This window comes from Aquarana catesbeiana, linkage group LG01, assembly GCF_042186555.1.
Source record: "Aquarana catesbeiana isolate 2022-GZ linkage group LG01, ASM4218655v1, whole genome shotgun sequence".
Taxonomy (NCBI): Eukaryota; Metazoa; Chordata; class Amphibia; order Anura; family Ranidae; genus Aquarana; species Aquarana catesbeiana.
Genome location: NC_133324.1, coordinates 554,446,436 through 554,471,049, shown reverse-complemented (window position 1 = coordinate 554,471,049; position 24,614 = coordinate 554,446,436). Strand labels below are relative to the sequence as shown.

Here is a 24,614-nt window from a genome sequence, read left to right as displayed (position 1 = left end):
GTGTCCGTGGGCTCTGTCCTCCCCCCGAAACCTCTCTGTGCCGGCCTCCGTTCCCTGCGAGCGTCGCGACGCACGGGGACGGAGCTCGGCGGCAAATTCAAAAAAGTGAAAAATCATAATACATACAGTACACTGTAATCTTACAGATTACATTACTGTATGAAATTATTTCACATCCCTTTTGTCCCCAGTGCTTTGTCCAATGCCCTGCATGCAGTTTTATATTATATATACTGTTCTTTCTGCCTGGAAACGTCAGATTGTCCATAGCAACCAAAAAGTGTCCCTTTACGTCAAAAGTAGTTTTGGACCAGCTAGAAAACAGCGATAGTAAATTAGAACACTTGCAGAATTGGGCGATAGTGAATCGTTGGGAAATTCATTTTAGTATTATATTATTATTTTTTAGAATTATTTATATTTATTATATTATAATTTATGATTTAGTGTTTCAAACTTCATCATACCCAGGATATCTACTAGACTCTTGGACAGATTTAAGTGTGCTATTGCTAAGAATTATAGGCCTACAATATAAAACGCCAAATTTCTATGCAAAATAATTGTACCGCTTTGAGACGCAAAAATCTGACATAATCATACCACCAGGGAAGCTACGGAACTCAGTCAGGTTATAGACCACTATTCCTAATCTTTATGGACAGGATACTGACAGATACATTGGTATCAGCTGATTGGTGAAAAGCCCACGTGGTACCAATATTCAAAGAAGGGCAAGGATCTATTTCTGGAAACTATAGGCCTGTCAGTCTAACATCGGTAGTATGTAAACTATTTTAGGGGGTGATAAGGGACCATATCCAATAGTTTGCTGATGAAAACTTTATAATTGGCAGTAATCAGCATGGGTTTACGAAATGCCGCTCTTTCCACACCAACCTATTAACATTCTACGAGGAAGTGAGCTGCCATCTGGACAAAGGTAGGCCGATTTTGTGAAAGCATTTGATACAGTGCCCCACAGATGCTTAATCTACAAACTGAGGTCGGTGGGTATAGACCGAAGGGTTTGTTCTTGGAAAGAAAACTGGCTGCTGGGGCGAGTCCAATGGGTGGTGATTAATAACGTGTACTGAGAATGGTCTAGAGTGGTTAGAGTACCCCAAGGCTCTGTCCTGGGACCAATTCTGTTTAACTTATTTATCAGTGTTTGCTGACGACACAAAAATACTTAGGGCTAGAACATCACAGAAGCATATAGAAACTTTACAAGAGGACCTGAATAAATTAATGGAGTGGGCAACTAGATGGCAAATTAAGTTTTAACATTGGTAAATGTAAGGTAATGCACTTGGGGGGCAAATATATAAATGCATGTTATTCATTAGGGGGAGAACCCCTAGGGGATGCCAGGATGAAGGATCTAGGGATACTTGTAGAAGACAGACTGAGCAATTGCATGCAGTGTCAAGCTGCAGCTACCAAAGCCAGCAGAATATTAGCATGCATATGGGGACTGGAGGACCTCAATTATGAGGAACGACTACAAGTGCTAAATGTATTCTCACTGGAGAATAGGTGCTTCATAGGAGATATGATGGCAGTATACAAATATCTCAACGATGATCCCAGTGCAAGTATGAAACTTTTCAGTCCCAGGGAGTTTAAGAGGGTACGGGGCCATACGATGAGACTGGAAGAAAAGTGGTTTAACCTTTAAGCTGCGTAGGGGTTTTTTCCACTGTCAGGGCAGTAAGTATGTGGAGCTCTTCCACAATTCGTGGTTTTGAAAGGAAGTGTGGATGGTTTTAAAAGACTTTTGGACGTGCATCTTGGCGAAAACAGTATACGGGGATATGGGAAATGCTTTTACACACGCACACACACACACACACACACACGTTGAACTGGATGGACTATTGTCTTTATTCTACCTTACCAACTATGTATCAGGAGGAAAGATCCTTCTTCACAGCAGAAAGTTCCAGAATCCCCTTCCTCAAAACGAGTACTTCAATGCTACATCCAAGTTTCTGCTGCAAAGCTTAAAGCGGAGCTCCACCCAAAAGGGGAAGCTCCGCTTATTTGACTCTCACCCCTCCTTTGCCACATTTGGGGGGGGGGGGCAGGTACCTGGTTTTGACAGGTACCCCCCACTTTCGGCTGACTTGCCACGGCGAACTCATCCGGATGTTCGGCCCCCCTCCTTCCCTTGCCACCAGGCCATTCACAAAGTGCAGCGTGCTTTGCGCAGTAGGGAGCTGGCTGTCAAGCCGCAAGGCTTCACTGCCGGTTTCCCTTACCCGAGATGGCAGCGGCACCCGAGAGCCGAATGAAAGATCAGCTCAGTTGAAGACACTGCTGGATTCGTGGACAGGTACGTGTCCTAATAAGTCAGCAGCTACAGTATTTGTAGCTGCTGACTTTACTTTTTTTCTAAGGCTCCACTTTAAAAATTAAATTCTATAAGGCCCCCTACAGGAGTAGGATACTAGGCATAAAAAGACTTGGCTACGCCCATGGGCAGTCCTAGGTGATATACACTCCCCTCTCTGCTATAGGCCTTCAGTTTTTTTTCCTGCCTAGTCAGGAGTGAGGACCTAGTTTCCTGCTGTGATCTCTTGTCCTGGCAATTTTTTTTTCTAGTTTGTTTTTTACTGGATTTTTCCGCTGAGATCTGCAATTAACTGCCGGGCTGGGCGTAGGGCTGGACATTTGATCCAGTGGTCATCCCAGTCTGGCCAGCGAGCGTGTGCAGACCGCAGCTACACGATAGGTCGGCCGCGACATAGCCCCACTGGACAGGAGGCTGGCCCTGTGAGTTAAATGCCTCGCGAGGTCGCACACGACCGGGTCTTGGCTCGAGTCGCAGCGTCCCTCATGGCCGCCAGCCCCCCCACTTCGGCGGCGAGGAGGTTCTGCCTGGAGCGGTGCACGCTTGGTCCTGGTATGGTGAGTAAATGTCCCCCTCTCACCTTAGAGGGTTTTTGTGGCTGACTCAGGCCCCTCCCTGGGTCAATCTGTCCTGCAGGTCCCCTCTGTCCCTGCACCCTCTTTTCATGGCCCTGGAGGTCCCTTGGTAACTGCCCTTTCTCCCTCCCCCCTCCATATGGGGTAGTGTGCCTGTAGTGCGTGCGTCCTGGGGGACGGGGTTGAGTACTGGTGGGGCTGGGTGTGCGATTTTGGTGGATTTTGGCTCAGGCAATGGCGGCCATTACTGTGTAGCCCAGGGCAGTGTTTTTGGCAGGCGGAAGCTCCTCCTTTTTAACACAGCTCTGACTCCTGTGTTTTCTTCTCCCTTGGACGCCACGTGTGTGCAGGTCTACATCTTAGGCAGCAAGTGCTACGCTGGTGGGTTGGTGAGTCTGGGGGATCCCTCCCCTGCTGCAGGTGGGGCGTCCTGGTGGTCCGGTAGTGGGGGGTGTCCCATTGTAGTGGTCGCTCTTGGTGTGGGGCTCTTTTTTTTTTTTTCTCTCCTATGGAGTCTCAGGTGCATGTTTCCCCACCTGACCCCCTGTCAGAGGCTGCAGGACGCACTGGCGGTGGCCCTGGAGTCCTTTGTGTCCTGGGTGGAGGTGGCTCTTGGGTGGCGGACTAGCAAGAAGTGTCACTGCCTTCCCCTGCTTAATCTGTCTCGTCAGATCCTGGATCTGATTCGGTTGCCATGGACAGGGCCCACCCTGCGGGGTCTGCAGCTGTACTCCTAGATCTTTCGAACAGTGAGGATGAATCATCTGCCCCAGTGGCTGCACACGAGAAAGTGCTGGTGGACGCACTGATTGCTTCTGTGCGGGAAGCTTTAAATATCGAGGATGCAGCCACGGCTGCGGTGGAGGTGCCGGTCCCCTTTGGCACCCACGAGCCGCCTCGCGCAGCAAAAGTGTTCCCTTATCTCCCCTTTTTTGACAAGTTTGTCTTTAAAGAATGGGAGCGTCCAAAACGCTCCTTTGTGATCCCAAAGTGTTTCGCTGTGCGTTATCCCTTTGATGAGAAGAGTCTGCTCAAAAAATAGACAACTCCACCTGTGGTGGATCCCCCGATTTCTCGGTTGAACAAAACCACTATGATTTTGGTTGAGGATTCTCCGGCCTTTAAAGACCCGGGTGAAAGGAAGACAGAGTCTCTGAGCCACACTATGTTCTCTATTGCAGGTTCGGCGCTTTGCCTGGTTTTGGGTATTGCTCTGGTGTCGCAAACGCTGACAGAATGGGCGAAGCTGTTGCGCTGTGACCTGGAAGGTGACCAGTTTCCTCTTGCCTTCACAGAATTAGCGGACCAACTGGTCCAGGGGCTACAGTTTGTCTGCGATGCCTCTTTGGATGCAGCTCCCTTGTGCTTCAACGAGTATTGTGGCTGATGTGTTGGACTGCGGACCAGCCCTCTTCCCTTTCAAGGTGATCATTTGTTTGGGGCCACTCTGGATGATATGGTGTCACGGGGGGAAGAGTACTTCTTGGCACACAGTTTTTTTCATCCCTCAGGGTCCACTGACAAAGGCTCGATGTCTTTCAAGCCCCCCTCAGGATGTCCCAAGCGGCCCTGGTCGGGCAAACAGAGCGGCCTTCTCAAGACCCCCAGATAAGTCTCCTTCGACATGAAGAGGCACCCTCAACCGCAGTACGGGTGAGGAGACGTATTCGCTGGTTTCCGGGCCCGTGGACCTCTCTGATAAACAACAAGTGGGTCCATGACTGATTCTGTCTGGTTACAAGATAGAGTTCCAGACTTGTCCTCCAAGCAGATTTTTTCATCCAATCGGCATCTGTCTCTGGACCGCTTGTTTGCCCTCCGGGGCGTGGTGCAAGGCCTGTTGCTCCAAGGGGTGTTTGTCCCGGTGTCGGAACGGTTCCTGGGCTTTTATTCAAACCTATTTACGATCCCCAAAAAAGAGGGTAAGGTATGTCCGATTCTGGCCCTCAAGGCCCTGAACCGTTGTGTGCGGGTGCGGAAGTTCAGAATGGAGTCCATTCGCTCCGTGGTGGCATCTCTTCATCAGGAGTACTTTCTTGCCTCCATTGACATCAAGGATGCCTACCTGCACATTCCGATTTGTGCACAGCACCAGCGGTTCCTCCGCTTTGCTGTGGAAGAGGAGCATTATCAGTTTGCGACGTTACCCTTTGGTCTCGCCTCCGCTCCTCGAGTCTTCACCAAAGTGTTGGCCCCAGTTCTGCTGCGCCAGTGGAGAATTGCTGTTCTGGGCTACCTGGACGACCACCTGCTGCGAGCAGAGTGCCCAGCGGCTCAGAGGGGCGACGTGGAGACCACTGTTCAGACTCTGGCAGATTTTGGGTGGCTGATAAATTACCAGAAGTCTGAGTTGATTCCAGTTCGGAAATTGGTGTATCTGCGTCTGACTCTGGATTCCGCTCGGGCCAGAGTGGTCCTTCCGCAGGAAAAATTCCAGAATTACAGGCGGCAGTCCGCTTGCTGCTGTCCAGCAGGTGGGTCCCCCTGCGGACTTGCATGCGGGTACTGGGCCTGATGGTGTCTACGTTTGAGGCGGTCCCGTTCGCTCAGTTTCATATGAGACCCCTGCAAAGGGAGATCTTGTTAAAATGGGACAAATGTTCCGAGTTTCTAGACAGTCGGATTCAGCTCCCTGATCCTGTGGCTTTGTTCCCCGGCTCTTCGGCAGGAAAAATCCTTTCTCCCGCTGTACTCCAGGTGGGGAGAAGTCCTGCGCCTGAGCTCGGCTCAGGGTCACTGGACGCTGGAGGAATCCAGGCTACCTATCAACATCTTGGAACTCCGGGCGATCAGACTGTCTGGATCATTGGACAGATCGACTTCAGGGGCTCCCGATACGGATCCAGTCAGACAATGCCACGGCGGTGGCCTATGTCAAACACCAGGGGGGAATAAGGAGTGTGTTAGCCGGCCTGGAAGTAGCCGTCATTCTATGGTGGGCAGAGCGTTTCGTCCCGGCCATCTCCGCCGTTCACATTGCGGGGGTGGACAACTGGAAGGCAGATTACCTCAGTCGTCAAGTATTGGACCAAGGAGAGTGGTCCCTCCATCAGGAGGTAATTCAACAGACTTGTCTACGCTGGGTATCTCCAGAGGTAGAGATCTGATGGCATCCCCAATCAACAGGAAGGTGCAGAAGTTTGTGGCCAGGTCTCGGGACCCTCTGGCGGACGCCTCAGACGCTCCGGTCGCTCTGTGGGGCCAGTGTTGTCTGATCTACGCCTTTCCTCTCAAGCTTCTGCCATGGCTGTTGCGCAGGATCGAGGCCAAAGGAATTCCGGTCATTCTAGTGGCCCTGAACTGGCCTCGTCGGCCCTGGTACGCCGACCTGGTGCGTCTGGTCGCAGACGCCACCTGGCGGCTGCCTCTAAGGGAGGATCTGCTATCCCAAGGTCCGATCTTCCACCCTGCTTTACCATCGCTGGCTTTAACGGCCTGCCTATTGAAAGCCAGGTATTTGAAGGATAGGGGATTATCTGCGTTGGTGATTCCAACGCTGCTCGAAAGCTAGAAAGTCTGCTTCCAGGAAGGTATATTATCGGACATGGAAAGCGTACATTTCTTGGTGTGAGTCACTGGGGTTTCACCCACGTTCCTTTTCGGTGACTTGGATTTTGACTTTTCTTCAGAGGGGCTCTGAAAAGAATTTGGCCTTGAGGACTGTCAAGGGCCAGGTGTCAGCGGTTTTCTTTCAACCCTCCCTGGCTTCGCATTCCCTGGTGCGTAACTTCATCCAGGGAGTGCGACATGTGGTGCCACCGGTGCAGTCTCCCATGCCACCATGGGGATCTTGTACTTTCGGTTCTACAAAAGCCTCCGTTTGAAAATAGTGTGAGAAGGGGAATTTCTCAAATATCACAGAAGGTGGCCTTCTTGGTGGCTATTACTTCTGCTCGCAGGGTGTCAGAGTTGGCGCTATCCTGTCGCACACCCTATCTGATGATTCATAGGGACAAGCTGGTGCTTCGTCCTTGTCCTTCTTTCCTTCCAAAAGTTGTCTCTGATTTCCATTTAAATGAAGACATGTGTTGTCTTCTCTGTGTCCCAGACCACAACATCCGAGGGAATTTGCCTTGCACACCTTAGGTGTGGTACGGGCTGTCAGGGTGTATTTGGCGGCCACTGAGTCTTTTCGAACGTCTGACTCCCTGTTCGTGATCACGGACGGACCAAAGAAGGGGCTCTCTGCTTCCTCGGTGACCATTTCTAAATGGATCAGGCAAACAGTGACTCAGGCCTATTCTATCAAGGGTCGGGTTCCTCCCCTCCCGGTGAAGGCGCACTCGACTTGGGTGCTGAGTGCCTCCTGGGCCTTCCGTCATCAGGTGTCAGTAACGCAATTTTACAAGGTGGATGTACTGGCATCTACGGAAGCTTCTTTTGGCTGCAAGGTTCTGCAGGCTGCTGTCTAGGGATTTTTTTTTTTTCCCTCGTGAAGGGGATTTTTTTTTTTTTTTGCTGATCAGGCTCCAGTTTGTTCTCGCTGAACTTCAGGTTGTCTGTTTGGCCCGGTTTTTTGTTGGCTGCCCCACCCCTCATGTTTGGCATTTGCTTTGAAACATCCCTATGGTTCTGAATAAAGAAGGCTGTGTCTGTCAATGAACGTTTGAGAAAATAGGATTGTTGACTTACCGTAAAATCAGTTTCTCTGAGTTCATTAATAGACACAGCACCCGCCCCTCTTTGGAGTTTTAATACTTCTGATACTGCTTGTTACATAACTGAAGGCCTATAGCAGAGAGGGGGTGTACATCACCTAGGACTGCCCATGGGCATAGACAAGTCTTTTTTTCTGTCTAGTGTCCTACTCCTGTAGGGGGCGATATAACCCTATGGTTCTGAATAAAGAAGGCTGTGTCTGTCAATGAACTCAAACGGATTTTACGGCAAGTCAAAAATCCTATTTTTAAAAAATAAAAAGTCCATAAATCTATCCCATAGTTTTTGTGGACGCTATAATTTTTGCGCAAACCAATCAATATATGCTTTTTGGGATTATTTTTTTACCAAAAATATGTAGCAGAATACAAATTGGCCTAAATTGATGACGAAATTTTAGTTTTTTTTTTTTTTTTTTTGAGAATGTTTTATAGCAGAAAGTAAATGTATATTTGTACTTGTACCAAGTAGAAGTAAAAGAGAAGAAATCGCAAGAAAAAAGGGGAAGGGTGGGTGGGACGCGATAGAAACCGTCAACAGGCAAGGAGGATGGAGGGTGGGTCTAAATACATCCCGACTCCTACAAAATTAGGCTGACCTGCGGTCATCCTTCCATTTGTACTCTGAGTTTTATGTAACCGTATTAGGAAAGGTCTGAGGGGAAACGTGACCTGGGGTGTGCCAAAAGTCACATGGTCAGTATGCCTAAAAGGGGGCAAAAATAAAACCGTAGGATTAGCTAGCAAAAGATTTGATTGAAAGTAACCTTATGTGACATTGAGCAGCCAAACGCATGAAAGCCCATGACATCTCAACAAGTGAATCCGGGATGTATCCGGAGATGCATGCTGATTTTCACCTACCTAGCTTCTCCACAACATGAAACATGGACCCCTTGGTGAGAAGCAGCAGAAACTGCGCCTATCGTAAAAGAATGGCCAAACCTAGGCATGGCAGCCGGGTATGGCGATGTTTCATGCACTGCGCTAGTGAAGAAGGGACCACTAGGGAAAGGCAAAGTGGCCTATCCCTGGGTACTTCCGCTATTGCCACCATGAGTTAATCTAGAACTGTGACTAGGCACCAGCTTGTTTAAAGCATGAGCTGTGAGTGGCAAAAAGGCAACGAAAGCAAGTAGATATTGAATGTTTGTGACAATAGAACCTAGGATACCGAGATGGAAAAGCCCGGAAGGTATCCCTGGCCGTGTCACCAGCCTCCCTAGGCTTAAACTGACAATGACTTGTAGATCAAACTCCATCTGTAGCAGGAAAAAAATGGGACGGTGTAGCACAGGCGTACGTGACTGAGACCTGCTGCAAAAAGGCGGGTAACTAAAATGGGACAGAGCATCTGCTGCTGTATACTCTACCCCACTGATGAACCTATAGTGAATGTAAAAAAGGAACTGAAAGGGTAGCAAAATCAGCCTACATACAACAAAGAGTAAAGACCTGGATCTGCTTTGAACAACACCTGAGGTAGACTGATTATCCGTGCAATCACCGAGCCTCCATTTCCCTTCCCGTCAGAGGGACGCGAGCACAGAGAAAAGTAACGTTGGTTCCCGTAGATCAGCGGGACACTATTAGGAAACTTCGATGAGGAGGAAAACGTCCAGATAGTGGACGCCTACGTGACCGCATACTACATGGGAGAGTATCCAGCTGAATGGTAGTGCAAAAGTATCCAAAGGCCAATGGCTGTTTTAGGACCCAAAGGATAGTTTAGTAACAAAATAACACAGACCCCACCACCTGATCCTATGCCACCGCCAGAGTGACGGCTGAACCGGGAGGTTTCAAGGAGGCCGTGCTACCATATTCAGAACCCCGAGCAGGATGGATGGAGTCTTCCATATCTGCTGCCTGTGACATGACTTAAGCAAACGAGAACAACACTGTCATAAACAAGAATTAACCAGACGAACCCCAAAAGGAAAAAAAAACTCTTACCGCTACTCAAATAAAGGTGACCGTGAATAAAAGACAAAGTAAACGTTGTGCAGGACTGAAAATGTGTTAGTCTCCAGAAACTAGCAAGGCCAAGTTACCTGAGGCATGTGAGGCAAATTAAAAACGTAAACTCAGACCTATTCAACCTGAAGACGTGTCAGGCAAGTGACATGAGAAGTGCGATGACATGACGTATAAACTCGTGATGAAAGACGTGAGAAACTGATGAGGAGACTTGCCACTGTACAAGCCAATTAGAAACGATTATCTCAATCCTTTGGCACCCATAACGTGATAGGTAACCCTGCAGTGGAGTGTTGCCGAGAGAACTAACGTGTGGATGAACCTGACTCATGAACGAGATGACAATAAAGAAATGTACGTTGTGCCGGACTGAAAACGTACCAGTCTCAGGAAACTAGCAATGCCAAGTTACCTGAGGCAAATTAAAAACATAAACTAAGGCCTATGAATCTGAAAACGTGTCAGGCAAATGATAACCTATGAAACAGAAACCGAGATGTAACGTATGTAACACGGATGAGGAGACTTGCCACTGCACAAGCCAATTAAAAACAGCCAACTCAATCCTGAAAACGAGACCGGTAACTGCAGTGGAGAATGCCATGATCTAACCTTGAAGATGTAACTCAAAATGACAAAAACATATGAATGGTACCCAGCCAAATGAAGAAAATAACCACGAACTGAGTGAAAAACACGCAACTAGATGAGGAACATAACCTGCTGTGACAGGAATGTAAGCTGCGTGAAGGAACATACTGAACGAGAACCATGAGTAGTGTGAGCAGCATGAGAAACTAGGCTGCATAAGAAACGTAGGTTGCACTAGCACGTAAATTGTATGAGCAGCGTGAGATATATGAGAAAATGTGAGTAAATTGCATGAGAAACATAAATTGCATGAGAAATGTAAATTGCATGCCTTCCATGCTTTTAATGTCATAATGACAAAACCTGGCAGCTGAGCATCCTAGCAGCAACAAATCCCACCCCTCCCCCCTGACGCCATGCGGAGCGGACCTTGCTCTGCCCCCCCCCCCCCCGCCTCCTAAGTCACACCAAGAATACAGGTGGACCTCAAACTGCCCCTCCCCCACCTGTACACCCCCCCGACCGGGGGACCCCCCACAACCACTCAATCAAGCCCCCCGGCTACTAAGAGCCACAGTGGGGAAAACGTGAGCTGGTTACATCCTCCCTCTCTGAACCAAGATGAGTGAAGACACTGGGATCCCCGCAACAAGTACACGCCGCCGGGCCCTAGCTACTTAAGTGACCCATTCCCCCTTGCCAACAACATCCACACCATGGAAGAACCCCCAGCAAGCACCCATTGGACTATCAGATGGGAGAAAGCATCTCCCCTTTACCTCCGTCCGTAACAAAAAACCTACCCCTGCAGCACCAGAACACCTGAACCGGTTGGCCCCTTCTCTGCCGACGCCCCCCCCCCCCCCATATCGATACCTGAGTCCGCCCATGAGAAATGGAAAGTATGACCACCATTGCCGCCACACGTCCATCTTGCCGAACTTAAACCGAACTTAAAATACATCCCGACTCCTACAAAATCAGGCTAACCTGCGGTCAGCCTTTCATATATTTTTTTTCAAAAAGGTCAGTCTTTTTTGTTTTGTTTTTATAGCCAAAAAATAAAAACCGCAGAGTTGATCAAATACCACCTGAAGAAAGCTATTTGTGGGAAAAAAAGGACATCAATTTCTATTTTGGTACAGCGCCGCATGTCCGCGCAATTGTCAGTTAAAGCAACGCAGTGCCGTAGCGCACAAAATGGCCTGGTCAAGGAAGGGGGTAAAACCTTCCGGGGCTGAAGTGATTAAAGGCTTTTCCTATTTAAACTCTACACCTTCAAAGCTTTTTTTCGCTCAAAGCAGCCAAAAGGACAGTCAGATTTGCAGAATTCCCTGAACCGGGGCTCAAAGTTCTGAGCTACTAGCCAGGCCTTAAGAGTTGCTCGCCACCATTTGCCCCACCCAACCCCTACCCTGCCCCACCCCTAATTCTGTCCCTAAGCACGCCCTCATAAATTATCTTATGAAATGACACTGATATTTTATGCTGAATTAAGTTACAAAAATTAAATAACGATTTTAACAATATTAAAATAAAGGATATCAGTGGCTATCAGTGCTGCCTTATCAGTGCCCATTATTGCCACCTATTAGTGCCCATAAGTGCAGCATATCATTGCCGCCTCATCAGTGCAGCCTCATTAGTGGCCATAAGTGCAGCATGGATCACAGAAAGTAATCGGGAGGATTGTTGGCCGGATCACACAGAGCGGGCATCTCCCACTGTAACACATCTTGGAGATGTAACGCCGGCCACTGTCAAAGTCCTCCTGGATTGCCATTGGACCAGTGTGCTGTCTATCATAGGAGCTGGTCCACGAGTTGGGACTTTGACAGCGACCGGCATTTCATATCCAATCTGTGTAACAGTGGGAGATTCCAGCTTTGTGTGATCCGGCTGACTCTCCTCCTGACCGTTTCCTGGCTGATTGCTTGTGGCAGAAACAGTGCAGCCTTTTCTTCAGGGCATCACAGCAGCCCAGGGTGCAGGCAGGCAATTGCCCCTGGGCCGCTCTTATGCCCTGTAAAAAAAGGGTGCACCACTTCTGCCAGAAGTGATCAGCCAGGAAACTGTCAGCCCAGTCTCCCCCTGCTCCACACTCACCTTTAAGCTAATTTCCACTCACAAAATGCGAGCAGGTGAGTGGAAGTTTTGAGGGCTGCCCTAAACCATCTTTTATCAGGGTGTGGTCATTCCACTACCTCTGGAGGACAGATTCAAATGATTATTTTCTAACCTTCCACAGTACCAAATCCCAACTGGGGCATTCATCTTATCCTGGACCTAAAATTTATAACAAAAACCTTCAGGTTCCAAAGTTTTATATGAAACTCTCAAGGGGAGTCCATTACCTCTCTTCCAATCTCTCACAGTTCAAGGAACATGGACATCCAAGGGAGCCAAGCTCCCCATCAACATGTTGGGGCTCAGAGCAATAAAAATGGCTCTGCACCACTAGACCCTCTTTCAGAGAGAATGTCAGGGTGCAATCAGACAACGCCATGGCTGTGGCCTACATCAATTATGGGGGTGGTTGTGTACCAGGCGTCTTGCTGCCTTGAAGGAAACCATCATCTCATGGACGGAAAAACAATGTCCAGCAATCTCTGCTGTTCATATCCCAGGAGCAGACAATTGGAAGGCAGATTGCCTCAGTTGTTATGACCTAGACCAATGGGAATAGGCCCTTCACCCTGACATCTTCAATTTGATATGTCAGAGATTGAACTCCGGACATGGACACCTTAGTCTTCAGGTTCAGCAACAAGTTTACACTGTTTATGACCAGGACCAAGGATCCTCTAGCATTGGCATTGAATGATCTGATAATTCTTTGCACTCAGGCTAATGTATGCATTCCTTCCAGTTCAAATTCTGCATGGACCACTATGCAAGATAGCACAAGAAAATAAACCAGTAATTTTCATTGCATCAAACTGGGCCAGAAGAACCAGGTACACAGACATACTCAGACTTCTAGGAGATGACCCCTGTCTGCTTCCCCTTGGTTGCTTTCTAAGGGGTCAGACCTGCTCTCAGGGACCCTTGTTCCATCCTTCTTTGCAATCACTGGCTTTAACAACTTAAATATTGAAGCCCAGGTCTTTATTTGCAGAGAGTTCTCTGAGTCTGTCATTCCCACTGTCTGGACCTGGATCTGAGCCCACAATCTCTATGTCCGGTAGTGGCTCTTCTTGCTGAGCCACCTGAGATGCTGGACAGCTCATGGTCTGTTCCTTTGGACTTTTTGCCTTGTCTTTTGTTTCTGGTGAACTTTGAACACTTTGATACTCCCATGAGCTTGTTGATTCAAGCCATGTCTCTGCACTCCCAACCTGCAAACACTTGTTTCTGACCTTTTGCTTATTTACTGACTGTTTCTGCTTGATCCCAGCCTGCTATATCTGCTTCTAGACCCTGGCCTGCTAACCTTTCTGGTAGGGTGATCCTGAGTACTTACAGCAAATCCCATCTCCACCATCGGGTGCTCTGGAGACTACCAGTTAGTGCTTAGACCCCGCACATCAGGTAAGCATGCGTCACTCACCAGGGTGACTTGCTGCTTTACCTTTTCTGCTGATCGGTGGAAGCCTCACTACTGCTATAGCTACTGATCTCTGAGTCTGACCCCTTACCGTGTGACATCCACATTGCAAGAAAAGATACTTGCAGAAAGATTTTCATACCTGGAAATCCTTCTTTGCCTAGTGTGAACACACACTTCAGTCTCTGCCTGGTGTGAGCATTGACAATTCAATTCTGGAGTCATTTCCTTATCCCTTTTGGGACTTGACCAGAACTTGGCTTTAAGTACTCTTAAGGTAACTGTTCCAGCCAGGTCCACTCTGTGCTTCTTTAAAACCTCAGTTTGCTTCTCTCTGCCTTGCAGATACAATTTTTTTTAACCCATCGGGGTACTCTCTTCGGAGGATCTCTCCTGTAAGATGGCCTTTTTGGTGGCTATTATGTCTCATACATTCCTCTGAGTTAGCAGCCGTTTATTGTAAGAGACCATTCCTCATTCTTCAGAAGGACAAAGGTGTCTTGAGCCCAAGACCCTCCTTTCTTCCGAAGGTGGTGTCAGTCTTCGACCTCAATGAAGACCTAGTCTGTCCTTTCTGCCCTGCTGCAAAGCACCCAAAGGAGATTGCACTTTGCTGTCTGGATATGGTCACAGCTATCAGTCTACCTCAAAGCTACAGCTGCTATCAGGTAGATGGTCTCTATATTTGTCCTATTTTTCGTATCCTCGGTGGCACAGTTCTGTTGCCTTGTTGTTGCCCACCTTCTTATTCATTGCTTGAGGAGGATGTCCCAGAGTCTGTGAATATCAAGCCTCTGTCCTATACAAATTATTGACTTGCCTCGTAAATTCTATATCTTTGAGTACAGTACACGGGCTACCCTTGTCTCTGTTTTCTGTGTTACCCAGCATTGCTAGCTACAAAACTGAGGACTCGCAGAGTGGGGTAGGGTGATATGGGGATGCCCAGAGGAAGTCTTTGCGGGTGTCCAATCACCTGAAGGTACCAGGCTATAACCCAGGGTCTATGAAAGTCAAGCCTGTGCCCTTTACTGTATTCCAAGATATGATGTACTGGACACTTAGTTCTCTTTTTTTTTTTTTTTTTTTTTTTTTTTTTAGTACTTTTGTACTGGACTTTTCTTAAATGCATGTGGACCTTACCAGGTTGTATACTCTCAATCTCGTTGGGAATAATCTTTCTTTAGTGCTCACTTTGCGGTGCTGAGTTGAATAAGTTCTACACACTTGTAGGTCAGACCAGTGGGCTGTCATGTACATGTATAAGCTGGCTGGATAGCTGTCTGGAACATCACAAATTTACAGTGCTGATTTTACAAAAAAAATATAAAATCAACCACTTAAGATTATACCTGAAAATAGTTCTCATGTGTAAATTGTCTCAAAGTGAAGTGTCTGTGGCTGATCCTTCATCTAATGTTTCTAGATCAGCAGATTAAACAAATGTGAGGTTCTGCAGTGGTGTAAATAGACCTTTTCCTTTTAAACAGCCTTTTTTCATTTTGCAGAGCCGTACTTTTAATCTACCACCAGATGTCTCTCTAGTACAGTATTTATATGTTAGGATCTGTCAGTCTTGAGATGTTTCTACAAACTGTCTCGCACTGTATTATAGTTTTATTTAAAGTTCAAATCGGTAAAAGGTATATCACTGGCCAAAGTTTAAAATCATATTTTTGTTTTAATATTGTATTTCAATGATTTCTAGCCTGCTCCTCTTAATTGAAATGCTCATGAAGTTTGCAAACTTTGTGACAATCCCCACACATTTACTTCCTTGAATTCTGTGACCTGCATTTACCACGCCATGCAAGTAGGCACTGCTGTGTCACACATTTCACATAGCCTGCCTTCTGAACTACAGAAGTGCTGAGAGGAGGAGTGATATTAGACAGTCCATAACAGGAATTTCTGCATGTACATCAAGGTACCATGGGATATGTAATACTTAGAAATCAAAAGGGACAGTGTTCTGTCAAAATGGCCAACTCGTCAATCTCAAATTGAGTCACTTGTGGTGACTCTCCAGCAGCAGATTTCGACAAGTTGGCTATACTGCCCATACACGCGCGTGTCTGACAGAATAACAGAAACCCCGTTGGATCTTTCAATCGCCGCTGTGCGCATGCGAAAGATGTGTCACTAACCTTTTTTGAAAACTCGAATTCTGTCGGTTGCACGCGTGCATAGGCAGTAGAGCCAATCTGCTGCTGGAGAGTCTCACCGGAAGTGACGTAATTGGAGATTTAGACGAGTTGGCTATTTCGACAGAACACTGGCAGGGGAGAAGCTGCAAAGCATGCAGGGCATCCAGGAAGTTGAGGAAACAGATGAGCAGACACAGTACTCTCAACATAAATAAGAAAAAAACAAACGTCATACTTACCTGCTTTGCGTTGTGATTTTTCACAGAGCCGCCCTGATCCTCTAATTCTCGGGTGCCCATTGGCACTCCTGGCTTCTCCCCTCTTGACCAGTGCCCCAAATAGCAATCTGCTTGCTATGTGGTCACCGGTGCATGCTCGCTCCTGAGCCCTGCTGTATGCGTCTATAAGACACACAAAGCCTTGTCCCGGCCCCGCTCTCTTCTCATTGCCTCACTGGCTGCAATTGACAGCAGTGGGAGCCAATGGTTTCCGCTGCTATCTCAGTCAATGGGGAGTGGGAGTCCTGGGACAGCAGAGGCTCTTGTGCACATCGCTGGACCGAGAGGAGGCTCAGGTGTGTATTGTGGGGGGGAGCAGCACACAGAAGGTTTAGAATAGAATGCATGAAGGTAAAAAAACTAAAGTCACTTTAAGTACGCTTATATTGGATTGTCAAAAATAACTGGTGTTTTGGATTGCTATTACAATAAAATGAAAGTGTATGCTGTGACCATAGATCATCTTTAAGCACTTAAGGACCGCCCAATGTACATGTACTGCGGCAGGGCGGCCTTTAAGGGCAAAATCATGTACCTGTAAGTGATCATCATCTTCAGCTCTGAGGCGCGCACGCCGCCGGAGCCCCACTCCTGCTGTGAATCAGCGGGTCCGAGGGACGCGATGTCTGCCAGGAACCCGGCAATCGTTCGTAGAGAGGCAGAACTGCGATCTACCTACGTAAGCAAGGCAGACCGCCATTCTGCCAAAGAGGAAAATGGAGATCTCGTGTTTCTGCTAAGCAGAAACACTGATCTATGTTTTCCTTTAGTCAAAGCACTCCCCCTACAGTTTGAAAGCACACATAGGGAACACATTTAACCCTTTGATTGCCCTTGATGTTAACCCCTTCCCTGCCAGTGTCATTTATACAGTGACAATGCATTTTTTTTTTCTTTTAGCACTGATCACTGTATTGGTGTCACTGGTCCCCAAAAAGTGTCCCTTGGTGTCAGATTTGTCCGCTGCACTGTTGCAGTCCCACTAAAAATTGCTGATCGCAGCCATTACTAGTAAAAAAAAATATAAAAAAATAGAAAGTCCATAAATCTTTCCCTTAGTTTGTAGACACTATAACTTTTGTGCAAGCCATTCAATATACGCTTATTGGTATTTATTTTACCAAAAATATGTAGCAGAATACATGGTGGTCTAAATATTTGAAGACATTTTTTGTTTTTTACATTTTTTCTTATTTGATATGTTTTATAGCAGAAAATTTAAAAAAATAGCTTTTTTGTTTTTTTTTTGTTTTTCTTTTCAAAATTGACGGTCTTTTTTGTTGCGCAAAAAATAAAAACCGCAGAGGTGATCAAATACCACCCAAAGAAAGCTCCCTGGCCTGGTCAGGAAGGGGGTAAAACCTTCTGGAGCTGATGTGGTTAAAGGCTTTTCCTATTTAAGCAGATAGAGACCAAATCAGAGCTCCTTGTAGTAAGGCTGCACGTGTGTCTGAGGGCTAGCACTGGAAAAATATGTGCTTGCGTTTATGGAACCTGTTTTAGGTGACTAGAATTTTTGGCAATTTTTTTTGAGTGTGGTAAACCTCACTCTTGGCTAATATTCTACTACAGCCACTGTATTTTTTTTTTGTTCAGATCATGACTGCAGAATGGGTTTTGATGACTGCATAGTTGGATTTTGAGTGCTTTGGCTGGTAGACATGACTGATGAGCACTTCTTACCATGTGCATTTTTTTTTATGGTGAATAAGGTATCTACATCAGATTGACTATCAATTTTCTTGTTTCTCTACAGGTATTGGCCCAGACAGGAGAGTACAGTGAGGCTATAGCCATCTTAAGGAAAGCACTGAAACTGGAACCTTCAAACAAGGTGTAAATCTTTTGAAGTATTTCTTTTTTTGTTTATAATGTTACTGTGTCTATCATGAACAATGTCCAAAATAGTGATGAGAACAAAACAAACTCAACATTTTATATTAAACTTTTTAATCAATTACGGACCGCCCGCCACAGTTTTACTTCGGCTGTTTGAAGGAGGATATCGTTGTTATGGCAGCATCTAGCTGCCATAACCCCGATAACCTCTTCTTCAGCGGGCGGTCCGCTACAAGATAACTGCTCTCTGCGGCGGATTCGCTGCAAGATCACTTTTATCTGCAGCAGGCGAGGGCACCCCCCCCTCCTGCCACGCTCCGGTGCCTTCTGCTGCTTACCAGAGCTGTCGGCAGCGGCGGAGACGATCGCGTCTTGCTTCCTGTTAGGTATGGAGATGAGTGAGGGGAAGATGGCCCCCACCCATCTCCATACAATTGCTGGGCGGAAGCGATGTCAAAACGTCACTTCCGCCCACAGCCCCACAGCTCTTAATGGACCATATTTATTAATGATTTTTTTAAAATGACAATTTTCCCTTATCGTCTTTCAGGACAGCACTTGAGAGAGTGACTCCTCCTCTTGCCAACAGGAAACACCTCTTCCACCAAACTTTAAAAGGAGGCTCCTTTCCACACATTGTCAGTTTTTGTGTTTCCTCCGGAGGGAACACTTCGTGGGGAAGTCAGGGCTCTCAGGTGCTGTCCTGGGAGCTCAGGTTTCCTGGAATTTTCATCAAACACTTTTTACCTTATGAGAGCTGTTCCTCCCATTCCACAGCTGAGGTGAAGTGCTGCTGGCTGGGCTCCCTCTCCCTCTTCATATGGGCTCAGGGTGAGTCTGACTGTCGTGGGCATCGCTCCTAGGCGGCGGCAAGACAGGCGGTGGCCGTTTTATTGTGTTTTTTTTTTTTTCTCAGGTCCACCGCCTGTTGCCTATTACACCGCCGCCATCTTGGGGATGGCAGCGGGGCTCCATCCGCCGGAAGTGAGGCATCCGGAGGGGGCGGCGCCCACGGAACAGGCGTGCGGCATCATTTCCGCCGGAAATCGCAGAGGGAAAGGGGAGGAATGGGGCTGGTGCTTATTTAGCGGTTCCGGTCCGGCGCACTGGCGCTATTGGAGTCCGGAACCGGCGTTTAGCCACACAAACACAGCAAGCGCTCCTCGATGGAATCGATGGAGGCAGCAAGTGGGACAGGCACCAGCAATGCCCAGGTAAGGGGCAGTTGTATACTGTCCTCCTTGTACTGTGGGGTCTCTCTCTCTCTCTATCTCTCCCCCCCCCGGTGGCAGGGGCCTGTCTGGGCACATAAGGCAGTTTAGTTCTTACTGTGCACCTGTGGTGAGCATCCTTGGGTATAGGACAGGTTGTCTCACTGGGATGGTTTCTTCTTTTGTCTCATGGCAGACCAAGAGCTCTGATCCAGTGCCAAAAAGAAAATGTCCTTCATGTAAATCCAAGCTACCTGAAGGATGGAAGAAGACGTTATGTCAAGCTTGTATTGATTTGCTAGTTAAAGAAGAAGCTTCTTTCGCTTGCAGCGACTTGATTGCATCTGTTAAAAAAAGAACTTGATGCGACTATTCAATCATTTCGCTCTTCCCTAGCAAACCCATCCCTGAGTCAGCCTACTACCTCACAGTCCTCCCAAGGCTCACTTATAGTCCCAGCGGTGGAGACTGAGACATCTCCTACCCCAGAGGGACATTCCCCCTCTCAATCTGAGGATTCTGATGAGGGTGAGGAAGGAGAAAATTTACCTTCAAGATTTAAATTGTCTTTAGAACAGGTAGATGGCCTGATGGCCTGTTAAAAGCAATCTATACCACACTGGGTCTGGAGGAGGAAAGAAAGGAGTTGTCTCTGCATGATAAAATGTATGCAGGCCTTAGTGAGCACAAAAATCGCAATTTCCCAGTGCACTCTGTTATTTCTGAAGCTATTAAGAAAGAGTGGGCAGAGCCAGAGAGAAAGCCTTTCTTTCCCAAAGCCTTAAAAAGGCGTTTTCCTTTTGATGAAGATCCAGCGGCGGTTTGGAACAAAAACCCCAAACTAGATGCCGCGTTTTCCCAGGTCTCGAGGTCTACAGATTTGGCATTCGAGGACATGGGGGTGTTGAGAGATCCCATGGATAAAAGGATGGACCAGGTTCTAAAAAGGACTTGGCAATCTATCATGGGAAATCTTAAACCTGCTATGGCAACTACAGTGGTATCCAGAAATATGGAGTTCTGGTTAGAGCAACTTAAGGCCCATATCTCAGCAGACTCACCAAAACAAGAGATTTTGGATTCATTCTCAACTCTGTCGGCCGCTGTCGCATTTATATCTGATGCATCAGCGGAATCAATTAAAATGACAGCTAGATCTGCTGCCCTAGCCAACTCAGCCAGAAGGGCTTTGTGGTTGAAAACTTGGCCGGGGGACGTGGCATCCAAAAACAAGCTGTGTGGGATACCGTTCCTGGGTGACTTGCTTTTTGGGCCTGACTTAGATGCGGTTCTAGATAGAACAGCTGATAAAAAGAAGTCTTTTCCCATCAAAAAGAAAAAACAGCCAGTTAAACGTTTTTTCGTTCCCAAAGGGCTCAAGAACAAACCAAACCCCAGGGGAAAAGAAAAAATTGGGCATCGCAGAAGGGAAAGGGAAAAGGAAATGTCCTTTTCCATCCTCCTGCAGCCCCCGGTAAAACGCAATGACTTGTGCGTACCAGTGGGGGGAAGGCTTCAAGGTTTCCTTCCCCTTTGGGCCAGCATGACAGAAAGTCTATATATTTTGGACATGCTGTCCCAAGGTTACAGGATAGAGCTTTCGGATCGCCCGCCAGAAAGATTCTTTGTAACAAACCTACCAAGGGATCTAACAAAGGCTCGGGCCATGAAGAACCTTTTAAGGGATCTGAGGCACCAGAGGGTAGTGATACCAGTATCCCCAGAAGAACAGGGTCAGGATTTCTATTCACACATCTTTCTGATAAGAAAACCATCCGGAAACTTCCGTCTTATCCTCAGCCTAAAACCCCTGAACAAGTCAGTCCTATACAAAAAGTTTTGTATGGACTCAATTTTCACGGTCAGAAACATTCTGACAAAAGATTGTTTTATGGCATAAATCGATCTGAGGGATGCTTATCTTCATATTCCTGTAGCACCTCAGTCCCAGAAGTTCCTGAGGTTTGCGGTGAATATGGGCAAGGAGATTATACATCTTCAGTTCAGGGCCCTTCCCTTTGGCCTGTCGTCAGCTCCTCGTATTTTTACGGAGATAATGGCGGAAGCTCTCGCCCCTCTTCGACTCCAGGGGATTGCGGTAATTCCATATCTGGACGACCTCCTCTTTTTTGCCCCATCCAGGGAAAAGTTGCAGGAGGATTTGAACAAATCCCGCAGTCATTTGGAGTCACTAGGGTGGATAGTAAATGTTCAAAAATCTAATTTCATCCCAGCTCAGCAAGTACTGTTTCTGGGTTATTTGATAGATTCAGTGGAGCAAAAGATTTTTCTCCCAGAAGAGAAAAAGATCAAGGTCCAAAGGGTAATAACGGCACTACAAAAAAGTCAACTGATTTCAGTCCGAAAGGTTATGTCGGCTCTGGGGACATTAATCTCTTCGATGCCAGCCATCCAATGGGCAAGGCTGCATTTCAGGACTCTCCAGAGGTTCCTTCTAAGGACATGGAACCACAGGACGGAGAGTTTGGATACAAAAGTAAAGATTCCCACCAGAGTCAAAAGTTCACTTTGGTGGTGGAAAAGTCAGGTGGTACTGCAAAGAGGTCTTCTTTGGTCTTTTCCGACCGGGAAAGTGGTCACAACAGACGCCAGTTTGCAGGGATGGGGGGCCCACATGGGTCGGGCCCTAGCGCAGGCAACATGGTCCCAGTTCGAGGCCCAAAAATCCTCAAATTGGAGAGAGCTGAAGGCAGTTGCCCTAGCATCAGCTTTCTTCTCTCAAAACCTCATAGGTTGCCATGTCCAGATTTTGTCGGACAATGCCACGGCCATAGCCTACCATAACAAATAGGGAGGCACAAGAAGCAGGGCTCTTCACTTACTGTCAGTAGAGATTCTGGAGTGGGCGGAGAACCACTTACTATCTCTATCCGCAGTCCATCTAAAAGGCACATTGAACGAAGTAGCGGATTATCTGAGCCGACAGAAAGTTCAGGAATCAGAGTGGAGTCTGAACAGGAAGGTGTTTGCATTAATCACCGGTGTTTGCATTAATCACCAGTGTTTGGGGCCTTCCGCAGGTAGATCTGTTTGCTTCAAAACAAAACACGCAGCTCCCGAATTTTTTCTCCCTTCAGAGAGACATTTGCTCTCAGGGGATAGATGCTCTGGCACATCCGTGGGATTTTCACCTGGGGTATGCTTTTCCTCCATTCAGGTTAATCCCTCTAGTGTTGAGGAAAATACTGGAAGAGAGAGTATCAATAATTTTGATTACTCCATATTGGCCAAAGAGGGCTTGGTTTTCCACGATTCTTCAGTTGGCAATCAAACCATGTTGGCATCTCCCGCTCAGTCAGGATCTGTTGACTCAGGGGCCAGTGCATCATCCAGATGTAGGCAGGTTAAAACTCACTGCCTGGTATCTTAGGAGCAGTTAATGAGAAGCAAAGGCTTTTCTGAGCATTTAACTACGATGTTGCTTTCCAGTAGGAAAAAGGTAACCAGGGATATTTACGCCAAAGTATGGAAAGTCTATGTTTCTTTCTGTCATTCTGAACATAGGGAGGTTAAAGATCTAGTTTCAGTGCTGGAGTTCTTGCAAAACGGGGCAGACAAGAATCTGGCGGTCAGCACTCTTAAGGTGCAGGTGGCCGCCTTGGGAGTTTATCTGGAGAGATCCTTATCTTCAGAAACTCTGATCATGAGATTTTTCAAAGCACTTTCCAGGTCTAGACCGGTACCGGTGAAGCATTTCCCAAATTGGGATCTCTCGGTGGTTCTGCAAGCTCTGTCAAAAGAACCATTTGAGCCTTTACAGGCCATATCCCTAAAGAATTTAACTTTGAAGACTATTTTTCTGGTCGCAATTACTTCAGCAAGAAGGATTAGTGAACTGCACGCCCTATCAGTAAAAGAGCCTTTTTTGTCAGTTTTTTCTGATAGAGTTGTCCTTAAAGTAGATCCAGGGTTTTTGCCAAAAGTGGCAAGCTTTAGTAACAGATCTCAGGAGATTACTCTACCAACCTTTTGTGCTAACCCTTCGGGTGTAAAGGAAGGGCAGTTTCACAATTTAGACGTAAGACATATCCTATTAAATTATTTGGAAGTAACAGGTGGGTTTAGAGTTTCAGATTCATTATTTGTTCTTTTTTCTGGTAACAAAAAAGGCCAACAAGCATCAAAAGCATCATTGGCTAGATGGCTTAAGACCGCTATTTCTGTAGCCTATTCTCAAATGGGTTTATCTTCCCCGCTGGGAATTAGGGCTCATTCAACAAGAGCCCAGGCCACTACATGGGCAGAAAGAGCTGGTGCCACCCCAGATCAGATTTGTAAGGCGGCTACGTGGTCAAGCTACTTAAAGTTTGTCCGTCATTACAGACTGGATCTCCTATCAGCAGGTGATCAGGCTTTTGGCAGAAAGGTTCTGCAGGCTGTGGTCCCTCCCTAGGGGGGTAAGTCTCTATTATCCTCTCAAGTGCTGTCCTGAAAGACGATAAGGGAAAATTCAAGTTAGACTTACCGGTAACTTGTTTTCCTTGAGTCTTTCAGGACAGCAGCATACCGCCCTATTGTTTTTATATATATATATATATATATATATATATATATATATATATATATACTGTGACTAATCATATCTCGATTATGTGTTCCAGTTTGGGGGCCGGAGGTTCTCTACTACTACTGACAATGTGTGGAAAGGAGCCTCCCTTTAAAGTTTGGTGGAAGAGGTGTTTCCTGTTGGCAAGGGGAGGAGTCACTCTCTCAAGTGCTGTCCTGAAAGACTCAAGGAAAACAAGTTACCGGTAAGTCTAACTTGAATTTTTTGTTTTCTTCTTCATTTTTTTTTTTTTTTTTGCATTTTAGTGTAAATATGAGATCTGAGGTCTTTTTGACCCCAGATCTCATATTTAAGAGGTCCTGTCATGCTTTTTCTATTACAAGGGATGTTTCCTTGAAATATGAATAAAAGTGCCATTTTTTTTTTTAAACAGTGTCAAAATAAAAGGTAAAATAAATAAATGAATAAAAATTTAAATGCGCCCCGTCCCGACGAGCTCGCGTGCAGAAGCGAGCGCAAACGTGAGTAGCGCCCGCATATGAAAACTGTGTTCAAACCACACATGTGAGGTATCACCGCTATTGGAAGAGCGAGAGCAATAATTCTAGCCCTGGACCTCTTCTGTAACTTAAAAAATGCAACCTGTAGAATTTTTTCAAACGTCGCCTATGGAGATTTTTAAGAGTAAAAGTTTGTCGCCATTCCACGAGCGGCACAATTTTGAAGCGTGAAATATTGGGTATCAATTTAGTAGGCGTAACACTATCTTTAACAATATAAAAAAAAATTGGGTTAACTTTACTGTTGTCTTATTTTTTAATTTTAAAAAAAGTGTATTTTTTCCAAAAAAGTATATTTTTTCCAAAAAAAGTGCGCTTGTAAGACCACTGCGCAAATACGGTGT

General features: G+C 46.6%; 1 protein-coding gene across 2 annotated transcripts in view; it reads left to right on the top strand.

Annotated features, from left to right (window-relative positions):
- Nucleotides 1-24,614, top strand: part of FKBP8 (FKBP prolyl isomerase 8) — a 237,154-nt gene that overhangs the window by 182,587 nt on the left and 29,953 nt on the right. For both annotated transcript variants that reach the window (XM_073595977.1, XM_073595969.1), the window contains exon 7: nt 17,889-17,966. In XM_073595977.1, the coding sequence (XP_073452078.1) occupies nt 17,889-17,966 (78 nt within the window). The remainder of the gene's footprint in view (nt 1-17,888; nt 17,967-24,614) is intronic.